The sequence below is a fragment of the Antedon bifida genome, chromosome 4 (genome assembly GCF_963402885.1).
Source record: "Antedon bifida chromosome 4, ecAntBifi1.1, whole genome shotgun sequence".
In the NCBI taxonomy this organism is placed as follows: Eukaryota; Metazoa; Echinodermata; class Crinoidea; order Comatulida; family Antedonidae; genus Antedon; species Antedon bifida.
Genome location: NC_136229.1, coordinates 24,359,266 through 24,371,573, shown reverse-complemented (window position 1 = coordinate 24,371,573; position 12,308 = coordinate 24,359,266). Strand labels below are relative to the sequence as shown.

At 32.3% G+C, this 12,308-nt stretch overlaps 1 protein-coding gene across 1 annotated transcript; it reads right to left on the bottom strand.

Annotated features, from left to right (window-relative positions):
• Positions 1-120: 120 nt before the first annotated feature.
• On the bottom strand, positions 121-12,292 carry LOC144839566 (uncharacterized). Its single transcript, XM_078694988.1, has 16 exons — positions 11,938-12,292; positions 10,859-11,018; positions 9,390-9,515; positions 9,065-9,306; positions 8,472-8,659; positions 7,953-8,086; positions 7,355-7,511; positions 6,853-6,970; positions 6,533-6,682; positions 5,778-5,818; positions 5,094-5,212; positions 4,377-4,656; positions 3,632-3,810; positions 2,424-2,833; positions 1,622-1,727; positions 121-728 (listed from the first exon to the last, which is right to left on the bottom strand). Exons 3-16 carry the CDS (start codon positions 9,495-9,497, stop codon positions 549-551), a joined length of 2,412 nt encoding a protein of 803 aa, XP_078551114.1. The 5' UTR covers positions 9,498-9,515; positions 10,859-11,018; positions 11,938-12,292; the 3' UTR covers positions 121-548.
• Positions 12,293-12,308: the final 16 nt, after the last annotated feature.

Here is a 12,308-nt window from a genome sequence, read left to right as displayed (position 1 = left end):
ATTTTCCTTTCCGCGGGAAAATGCGATGCGTGTGCTTAGGCCTACTAGCCTACTGCTTTGTCGATAAATGAATTCTGGGTGTAAAACAATTGAGACAAACCTCCATGGTAAAACAGAGTATGAATGTAAGAAAGTTAAATCGCACGACTATAATATTTAGTTTACGATTTGATTTTTAATATCAATTTCAAGTAGTATAATGTCTAACTAACAACACACAACAGTAATAAAACATGCTAGATGTATATCAAAACGATAAGAAAAAAAATCATTAAGACTATGAATTTTAAGTGTAATACAACATAGATATATCTTTTGTATTTGGCAGATTAGTGATTAGGTAAAATACTAATTAGGAATAAGCGGAAGTCATGTTTTTTTTTTAGTTGACTTAACTTAACATTGGGCATGGATGATTAAAGCCAAGAAGTGCTGTTATTATTTAGTATCTTATTTGTCATTACATTATACATTACTTCAAGCAAGCAACACAATTTAAAGTTTAGCTTTCGATAAATAACTGATTTTCTTCCGCGAGTGATATAAGCTTATTCCATCACATCGGGATCTAATTGCACCTCCAAGAATGCCTGTGTCAACACATCAGTGGCACTTCTCTTTCTTCTTCGTCGCTCGGCTGAACTGCAATTGCCAAGAGAGTTTAAACCCTTGCAAGCCGATTTGCTGTTAGTTGGATTACAAGTTACAAATGAACACGTTACCCAAACCTAATACAAATAATAATAAAAGTATATTGATGATCTTCAGGTAGGCCTAAAGCAATTTAAAGCAAACAATATACATTTTCGAAGACAGTTTCTTTTGACCTCTCATGTGTGAAAAATATTCTAAACTTAAATTGGCCATATCAAAGTAATATTAAAGTTATTCACTTTAAGTCGAAAATTCGAGCCAAAAACAACAAGTTTACGTAATTAACAGGTAAATTAATTTTATTGCATTTCGTCTGGAAAATCGTCGCGAGCGAAAGTAAACAAAGCTTTCAAACCACGAGTATACATTATGCATGGATGCTAATTAGGATTGTTTACAACTCGTCACGGTTGAGAAGGTGTTTTCACACAGATCGCGAGGAAGTTTTCTGATTATGCATACAGAGTAGCCAAACAAGCGCGTTGCATTATGAGATATGTTTTGATCGAAAACTTATTTTTTGAACAAAAAAACGTCTGTATTTCAGTTAGACTAATTTTTGGTGAAAGTTAATAACTATTATGATACTTCAAAATGACCCACTTTTTTTCGATCTTTTTTTCAAAATTTTTTTGGAATTAGTCAAAGGGACGATACATCTTTAATTATAGATGTTCGTATAAACACGCATTTAGGATGAACTATTCTAGGCTCACTTTATTACTTCATTTAGTTGTTGTTTTGTTTGTTGTTTTTATTCATTTTCATAATTGTTGTTCATTCATTTTATTTCTATTATTTTCATGTTCAATTGAATTTACTTAATACAACTAATCAACTAATCTGAGGTCTTGATTCCAGGAATGTTGCACCTATAACAAGCTATAAAACTTGATATAAAACAGATTCTACTGTCTTTATTTTGGAATATACCAAATAGGTATTAGTTGCACTTTTGTTTACTTACTGTGTCATCAAAACCATAGTTCAGCATCGCAAATGTCTTGATAGAAAAACGTCTCTGAGCAAACGATCCAGATTCAATAAAGGATACGATATCATCCACTGGACAACTATATCAACACAAAACAAGAGAGAAACAACATTGAAACACGCACATCAACAGTAAAACACCAAAAATCTCCATCAAGAGCATGCGCTTTATGTGTTGACATCCTTGTCTGAATCTGTTCTAAACGTAGTTTCTTGGGTCAGGTTTTGCAAAATAATGAACTAATTACCGCCACCAAGTTTTGGTTTTTTTTGGCTTAACCTAATTTTTCTATTGAATATTATTTTGTGCCATTTATTTTATTTAGGCTGCTTGATTTGTATTTTTACATATTTTTTTTTTCCTTGCTTTTGTTTTGTTTTCTTTCATTATTTTGCTCATTTTGTTTTATTGTTTTGTTTTGGTTGCACCACTAACGACAGTGTGTCCAATGATAAAAAAATGAGTGATGACCAATAAATAAGATTTGTTAGATAGGCCTAGTTCTTTTTCCCTTATATTTATTTTAGGTAAGCCAAGATGCTTTATGAGCACTGTAATCTCCATTTATATTGGATTATAAAATGAATCTGTATCTGTAAATAAATAGCAATTATTTAACCAATTATAGAATATCTACGAATTATGTGATAAAGTACCAAATGTGTTAATAGAAACAATGTTACAAGTGATTCTGTATAAGTTAGATATTAACGGAATTTAATTATAAAAGTGGAGAAATACAGTACAGAACCAATAACTGATGAGTTAGTCTTACCCATCTTTGATGAATTCAAACTTCTTATCAAATTTGGTACAAGATTTGTACTTTGACGTTGCCCTGCAGCTTTCAATTGCAACCTCTTTACCACTGTCGTGTGATCTGGCAGCAAAATACAAAGTATCTTTGAAATCCACCTCCTTCTCTGTGCCGTATTCTACCTGGTCACCATAGCTATTGTCTTCATACAGCTCCAGCATAGCTTCCAATGTTGTGGTTGATTTGAACTTGGGAGATTTTACCGATGTGTCAGGGTTGAAGAAAACGTTAGCAATCCCAACACCTCGGACATCACATATAATTTTGATGTTTAGCTTTCTTTTTTTGCGGGTTATATTATTGGCTTTATAAGGCTCTGGATCATCTCTTAGAACGTTGATAAATCGAGTGATGTCTGACGATTTTTTCTGTAAGATTTTATATGTATAATGGTTGTAACAGTGTTGTTTTTCTTCTGTTTATAAGAAATATGTTACCCCATGTTGTAACAATACCCGACCCTCCATTTTAGTCACTTAGGCCTATAATTGAAAATGAAACCACTGAAAACCATTGTTTGGAAAATTATTCATTTTATAAAATTAAAGTAGGTAAGTATTATAATAAATATATTGTCCTATAGTTTTATATATATAAACTATAACCTATTGCTGCATTGTCTGGTTTAGCAGTCTAAAGTCTGAAGATAAAATTAATAATCTCTATGAAATAAGAAAGCAAGTCGAATTATAGGATGTACTGTAACCGTTTTATACATTAAATTAATTAAAGAAAAGTTACATCCATTACGTAATACTAAGGACATCCTGTAGGCTAGTTGGATGTAAAACCACTAAAAAGTGATATAGAGATTCTTTTCTTCTAATTTAATAATTTAATTTCATCTACACCTTCTTTAAATGTCTCTGGAAAACAAATTGTATAAAAGTTTTTCATTAATTTGGTCAAAATTAATTTTAAAAAATACTTATAAAGAAATAAAATAAATGTGAACCTGAATCTAAAACCGATTACCTTACTTTCCTCAACTCTTATTGCTGCCTTTGTATTGGATAGCCTGCATGCAAGAAATATTTTAAATAAATCAATTTATCAATCCAACAACATACACAGTTAGCCAACTTAGCTTAACTGGCGTCTATTGTTTCGCTCATTGTTACAATTTCAATACTTGTATTGATGGGAGAATGAAAGAAAACATTTACCTTAATGTAAGTTCCACATGAATCATAGGCAAACTTAATGATAAGATGAGTTCCATTATCATTACTCTTACACCTCCGGTCTATCAGATGTATCTCATTCACCGACTTGGCATATGATTTTGGAACAAACGCAGTGATCTCTGACTGGTCACAGTCAACCGTTGGTTCTGGTGGAATTGCTATATTATGTCTTAAATCAATTAGTCACACATAAACAAAATAACATTTCTAAAACTGTGAAAATAAGTTAGATAAGTTATTACTTTCAAATTAAATTATATTACTATCCAGTCAGTTTTCTGAAAGTTAATTTTTTTTGCCCAGTCATCTACAGCTGACAAGGCACTGTTTTCTGTCTTTCTTTCGCGGACTGGATATAATCACCCGATTATTAGTGCTATATCTCCATATTATTATTATGAACATATTCCTGTATCTCCTGCTTTCCTTAATAACGCCTTCCATGTTTTACGTATGATGTATGTATCACAGAAAGTATGAATACTGGATAATTATATAATACTGGGAAAAGTTAGATACAGTACCACGGTAACCGACTAATATTCAGACACGTTTATAATGATATAATTTTGCATTTCTATGGATTTTACCCAGAACTACTTTAAAATGATGTTTTCAAATCGATGTTTTCATTAGCATATCAAAGTGGCATGGTAACTTTCGTACCAACTTAAGCATACATTTTTAATATAACTTAATCTGATTCTTATTTATTAATACTTACGAATATCAAAGAATATTCCCGCAACATCCGACATAACATGAGCAGACTTTTCATCACAAAATTTGGAGTAATTGACGATTAAAATTGAAAAACCTTGGTCTATGTGTATATAGTATTTATGTCCAACTTTCAGGTTTTTTGGCGCTTTATACCGAGCTATCGTAGGATTGTCTTCAGGAAATTCTACCTCATCTGGATTTGCTGCGTCATAGGTGGCGTAAATTGTTTTTTCTCCTATTTCTGTTACCATAATGTATGCAGATTTTTTTGGTCTGGAAACCTGTGCATAAAAACACAAAATTAGTATTTATCTATAAGGTTAATGACACTTTGTTTCCTATTGGCTATTGCTCTGTTTTCTCTTTCAACAATTCATTTAGATTGCTATAATAAACTTTATTACAGTAGTAGCCCAGCACTACATTGTGATGATGACACAATAAATACTCGAATATTATTACACTGAAGAATTAGACGGATTTGTGCAAACATGACAAAGACATGTACCATCTAGTTTCAAGATACTTTACACGTCATCATCCCACCATGAACTATCATTGTATTCGGATAGACTCAAGCTTGGATGTGAACTTATGAAATTATAAAAGTCTTGGTGTGAAAGTAGATTTATACTTTTTGTTTTATTACTGTATAGATTTAAAACGGCAGTACAGATAATTATTTTTTACTAAGATTGAATATTAATGAGGTCTTTACCGGTTCATCAAACTTAATAAACCAGTCTTCTACAGTTTCATCCTGTAAGGTGCTATTGGTAGTTGGGTAAGATTGGGTATCTAAAACCTTCGGCTTCGATGGTTGTTCAAAGGTTTTATCTACAAGAAAACATCAATTCATACTATAAATGTTCTTACAGTATCGTTTGTCTTGTAGTAAAAATCGTCAGTTACTATTCCGATATTTGTTAAAAGGAGCTGTAATTAAACTGTGTAAATAAGTTGGTTCAGTTGGTCACAAATTACTCGCGTTGCCTCCTAGCTTCCGATTCGTTCCGTGAAAATTAGGATAGGAGAATCATTTGTATTTGAAAAAAATAAATCCAATCAAATGACATCATGATCAATAAAAACAATAAAATCGTTATATCGTCACAATATCATTGCTCTTACAAATCATGACATTTTGATTGGACATGTGAAAATATTATTAAAGGCAGCATCGTCCTAGTATAAATGAGCCTTTAATGTGCATATAAAATATCGTAACTACATTTTCATTATCGAGTTTATCATAAGTTTAGCCCAATAAAGAGAAACCATTCACACTGAAATCATATGATCTATTTAATGAGGTGCATAAAAGCGGATTGACTGATTCTATCTTGATCATGATCAGTGAAGGCATGATCAAGAGTGAATGCGAACCCATCTAATGACTAACCTGTAACTAAAATTTTTCCAGTGACAGACTTCCCTTGCAATCTGTAGAAAATAAAATGGTATTAATAAAATCTGGTATTTTGATTATCAGATCAACGAATTAGAAACATACGTTTATGCAGTATTTTGTCCTATTTAGTTTTGATGCACGTTGTATTCAATTCAACCTGTAAAACACAAGAAGCTTTTAGAATGCATATGTTAGGTTGATAGGATTCTGTAGAATGTTGGAAATAAAAAGTTGGCCACTGATTTAATCTAGGCCTACATTTGTATATCCGTAAAAATTGATACAAAACAATTCTACAAAACTACGTCATCAGGAAAAGGGTAAATTAATATGTATATAATTTGTATTTCTCCGGACAACAAGTCTAGATTTAAAAGAGAAGAGAAAAGAGAAATCAACAACCAATTTCCGTTCACATACTATAACAAAAAATGTGTGAAACTACATTAGTATGCAGCTACATCATTTGGAATGTAGGCATAGTGTAATGTACGCATACTGTTTCAATCATTTTTATAAAATGTTTGTATTATATTATTATGATCTACTACATCTGTTTTTTTTGTTTTAATGAGTATATTTTCATGCGTTTGCCTGGTAGGCGATGACCCGGATTCTGGAGTGGGGTTGGTGAGCATCATGCCAAAATCCGCAAGAATTTTGCCAAAATACGCAAATTGAGGGCGCTATGCTTTGCCAAAAATTCTGTGACATTCTTTTGATTTAAATGTAGTGTATGCTCATACCCAAAATCGTCAGTAGCAGTTATAGTGAACTCATATATTCCAAGTTTCCAGGTTTGAAATGAGAGAGTGCTCTGAACAAATCTACCTGGCGGAGGAATATCTTCAGTGTATGACATGCCTTTTGGTAAAATATACGTCATCTCCTCTACCCTATAAAGCAACAAAAAATAAACTTACATTCGAGCATAGAACGATTGAACCTACCCTATGATGGTTATTAATAGTATACAATTTTGTATCGTACTTTCAGATTACCATATCTAGGCTAAATAGATTAAGAATATGTTTAAACGATCAAGAAAAAAAATCAATGAACACACCGATTTCCATCGGACTCTTTCGGTAGTTTCGCAGAAATAATACTTTCCCATTGTTCACCTGGCTTAATCTCGCAACATTCATACATTACCTCCACTTTCGGTCCAGTGCAACTTCCGGCTAAACGTAATAGCATAAACTGTTAAACACACTGTTTTATATTTGGCAGAAATTCAAATTAATAATTAAAAAAAAAAAAAAATGTTGATACTATTGTGTAAAAATCATGTGGCGATTCAAATAGAGTTCAATCTGCATTAGATATGTTACTACATGAATGTCAAAAGAAGGTTTGACGTATTTAATATACGAACGTTATGGTTACAATTTTTGTCTTTTCTCTACTAGGCCTACATATTTTTCCTGAGTTGTCCAGGTTGTACAAACTTCATTTCTCGTTACAAGAAATCAAAAAATCTATTTGGAATAAACTGCAATCTTAATTCAGTCAACTCAACATTATTTCATCAGCCGTTTTAGGAGAGTTAACTGTACTATACTAACGTTCAGTAACTTGGATAAGAAACTGGTACGGCACTGTACTCTTGGGTGTTGTTGAACCCTTGTCGAAATCTTCAATCATGACAGATACCCCGTAGTAATTGCCCTCAAGGTGTCGAACGTACTCTCCGTCTGTTTGGAATTTTACGAAGCACTTATTCTAAAATGAAATAAAAATATTTAAAAGATATGCAGTGATTGAATCTCATGCATGGGCGAAAGGTTTGGGGAAATAATGCCCAATATAGAATAGAAATAGTGACATGATGGTTAATCGTCTGTTAGTGTGCATTGCCCCCAAAAACGTAAAAAATGAAGATAAAAATAATATTTGTTTAATCCCAAATGAATAAATATTATGTGACATCCAAATGGCATATTATTTTTTTTAAATAGTGGGACAATCTATATATTTATATTTTATTAAATCTGTGGTATTTTTACAATCCGTTACTAATTTAGAAGCACAAAGTACACAAAAAAACCATAAAAGACAAAGTTATTTTGTGTCCTGTAAAATTACGATGTTTTGATAGAATAGCAACGATTAGTTATGTCTACTACGCACGCGGAATTAATTTAGAGAAGTTAGCAGGCCTACCTCATACATGATTGCATTGATTGGATATTTACTTGGGTTATCACAGACACGGGGTTTGTTAGCATCATCTGGGCATTCCTGTTTATTTGGATCAGCCCAGCGACATCTGACTACATCACCGTCGGGATCACTTGCTGAACAAGAAACACAAAATGTAACATTACATGATCTGTAGTATGCCTACGATAAGATAATACAACGTAAACATTTAATGTATGAAATTCATTGGTATAACTTCATTAATCATCGTATTATTCTCTTGTATATTTCAACAAGTTTTAAATATAAATGGCAGCATTTTAATTGTTGATATTGGTTGGAAGTAGGCATACCTCTACCAGAGTGAGATGATTATGAATTCCAAAGAGTGGTACCGGTATCAAATAAAATATCGGAAGTACCCATCATCTAACAATTGAATTGGTGAGCACACGTATTTTCTACGTACTGAAGTAAATAGAACCGGTCAAACAAACAAATTAAAAAAACAAATAGCGTGGCTTTATAATTTGTGTTTACCTTTTAAGTCAATGAACAGTTCACATCCTTGTCGTATACGATAGAGTGGTAGTCCAGCCGTTACGCGGGGAGAGTTGTTATTATCAATAGATAGGTCCACATGACTCAGTAAGTTCCAACATCTTCCAGAACTGAAGTTTTGCAGATATAGCCAACTACTGTCTGTACATGGTCCTTCGGTTTCGTAGCTGAATAAAAATAGGCATTACTTCTCCATTTATTACATACTGCATACTAACATTATATTTCACAATATTATCATTAGGACACAACACAAGGGTGTAGACCTAAGTAGACCTATGTGACCATTTGGTAACCACTTCTTTTTCGGCAATTCATGCTACCAGACTATATCATCGATGTTGGGGCAGAGAGACGTTCTGTAATCGCAAAAGCTAGTTCAATCTATGGTGTTTAGTTGGCAAGCTTTCCATGCCACTTTAGGCCCACAATATTTCAATAACACGTGTTACCACTCGATTTACTGACCCAAAAATTCCAACTATTATTCTCATTAAAAAATGTATTGTTCCGTTGTAGTATAATGTATGAGTATATTTACAAAAATATAATCAACATATCTATAAGCTTACCTCATTGTGAATTTACTACTTTTCACCTCATACGTAGAGGAACCTTCAAAGAGATTCCAATCATTTTCTAAGCTGGTTGCAATGCAGGTTAATGGAAGTCGATGTATAATCTCTTTATCGTAATCCGAACAGGTCTTGCATTTTAACATGTTCAGCTGTTCAGCCAGAATCTTGGATCCTACGGATTCACATTGGTAACTCCCTTCACTTCTTTTAAACGATAAACGCCAGAAAATGTTAATCTGAATTGAAAAAGGTCAAAAGTAGCGCATCAAACAATTTTAAGGTTGAATTTTCGTTTAAATAAATATATATTGAGGCCTACCTTCCGGTTGTTTATTTTCTCCCAGCGGAATGTTCCTCCGCGGTAATGAAGTGCTTGCATCGTTTGGAAAAGTGCGCATACTAACAGCAGTAAACCCACCAATTGCATTTTGAATCAATGTACAGCCTACAATACATATAAACAAAACATCAATAAACATCAATAGCATTTTTAAAACAAATTATACTAATGCTGTTTAAAATGTATTCAAATTAGAGACGCAACGATGTATACCAACATCAGATTCTATGCAATGTTATTAGGCCGCCGCCATTCGTATTGCATTGGCCATTGCAATATCAAGATTCAAGATTCAATTTATTGTCATATAATATTATATACAAGAAATTATCTCATGAAAAATATACATTATATAAGAGTCTCTAAAACGGTTGGTTTTAACATTGGCATTGCCGAATTCTACCAGATCTATTAAAGATTACAATACTACTTAGTGGATGAGTCACATCTTTAATTATCCATTCTAATTTATTAAGAGCCGTTTTCTTAGCATTTATAATAAGAAGATTGTCGGAGCTCGCTCCCCCTCTAGGAAGTGTAGACGATGGTTCTCGGAATGATAATGACTCGGGTAAAGTGGCTTTAGAAGGACGTTCTCCTTGTACGTTTTCTGTAGGTTACCATTATTGAAAATGCTTGACATTCGTAAAACTAAACTTACTTTGTTTCACAGTGTCTTAGATGATTAATAACATTTTAAAGTATAGTGTTTATTGTTTTATAAATTGAGTTGAAAATCTACCGGAAAATCAGAAGTTTTGTTGTAAAACTCTTTATAATTTCTTGCTAAGATAGAAATATGGAACAATATCTTAATAGTGAAAACTAATATTATCAAATTTACATTTCGCGGTACATCTGAGATAGATCTGGTAGGTATGCAAGGCAGAGATTTGTCTCGAAGTTTTTCCATTGTGCTCGCCTATGTCAGAATTAATCACAAATTAAATATAGATGCGCGACCTCATTTCTGTACGCAGTTTCATCATCATTAGTTATAAGCCCTGTTACACACATATCATCAGCAAACTTAACTCAAATTCCTCAAACTCAAAACATCTCAAATTACACGTATATAGAAAAAGACGTGGAGTACCGGTATTTGAAAATATCCAACTTGAAACATTATTTGTAATGTTAACCCTTTGTGTTCGATTACTAATAAAATCGCTAATCCATAAAGAATATAAAAGGATGTAGATTTAGATTCCTAAGCTTATCTACTAACATATGGTTCAATAGTGTTGAATGCTGAACTAAAGTAAAAAAAAATAAAGTTCTGGCATAGGATTTAGCTTTGTCTAAATGAGCCAAAACAGGATGTAAGAAATACTGAAATAAAATAAAATGAACTATTCAATATCATTATAAAATAATTTAATTAAGTAAAGTAGTAGCTGGTCGATCCTACATTCAACAGTTAAATAGGTAAAATAAACACAAAATACCTTTTATTATGTAGACACAAAAGTGTTGTTTTCGGTAATGTAGATTATCAGTCAGTCAATCAGACACATGGATCTTGTGAAACCTAGGCTTGCCTCGAGAAATTTTGCAATACAAGTGAATTTAACTGTGCAGATTTTCCCCTTTTATCTTGTATAAAATCTGTGTAAACGATGTTTCCAAACCTCCATGGTATTAAACAATAATACATTGAGAGTTAAATTAATTTTCCAATTCTCGTTGATATTGATTTACATTTAAAACAAAACGATAAGTGCAACAATATTGTTAAAAAATAATCAACCAATTATCTATTAATTTTGATGCGTTTTTATATCCAAATTAAATTAAATTTGATACGTAATTTGTATATCACTTATCAGCGTTCCGAATGTTTAGGTCTTTAATTTCAATCAAATATAAAATAACATAAACATGACAAGTCTAGGTGTATGCAAAAACCAGCTGCCAAAACGCATACAGACGCATCAATCAAAGTGTAATTATTACCCGCTTGCCGCATTAAATTGCCGTATTGAACCATAAACAGACATATTCATCCAAACTCCCGTTTCTTCTTCCATTAGTGGACTTGGGACCACTTTTAAGCGCACCAATCAACCACACCCTCCCCAATCGTTAGAGGATTACGCTCTGTATCAAACTTTATGTGACAACAAAATGTGCTTATATAAGGACACGATGACATCATATTACTACAATATTTGGGCGCATCACACTAGTTTAGTAGTGTAGACTAGTGTAGCTTTACGGCACATTTTTAACTTACAATATGTAAGTTTATACAACAATTTCTACAATTTCATTGAACCAAAAGATAATCTTAAAAATGTAATGAGATATAAATAAATTTACAATGGCTTGAAATTTTAACCCCCTTTTTAAAAATCTATTTTTTATTTTAAAACATTTACATAAAAAAAACAATAGTTCAAAGATAACAGAAAAAAAAATCAACAATTCCTACCTACTACACCAATACCTACGCCTATATATTATTCCGTTGAACTATGACTATTTAGTAGGATACAATAACAATTGGAAGTTTGTTACTACCTACCTCATTTATAAGTATTTACTTGAAAACAGTATTCCGTAGTTCTTTGTTTCCTCTGTCATAGCAACAGGAATATCAAAATCATTGAAGAAATAAGAAGTTTCCATAACAATGGCGTCGATTAAAATGTACATAACAAACCAAACGCATTCGAAATCAAATTCAAACTGATGGTTTATAATCACTACGGCACAAACCAAAAATACTCTCCGTATGAGAATGTGATTATTTTTACTGTATTCCTAAATGTCATAGTTGTAAAATCCAATAGAAATAGTTCGGTTAGAGATTTAACCAAATTCGTATATGAATCCAATTAGTTAAATGTATAGCCTACTCTGCCCTTTTACTTGTGTGTGGACAATTACAGTACC

Excerpts from the sequence above, each read along its gene's own strand:
- LOC144839566 (XM_078694988.1), bottom strand. The coding sequence starts at position 9,497 with ATGCAATTGGTGGGTTTACTGCTGTTAGTATGCGCACTTTTCCAAACG. Across the intron at positions 7,512-7,952 it reads TCAATGCAATCATGTATGAG|AATAAGTGCTTCGTAAAATT; the intron begins GTAGGCCTGCTA and ends ATTTCATTTTAG. Across the intron at positions 729-1,621 it reads ACTATGGTTTTGATGACACA|GTTTGGGTAACGTGTTCATT; the intron begins GTAAGTAAACAA and ends TATTTGTATTAG.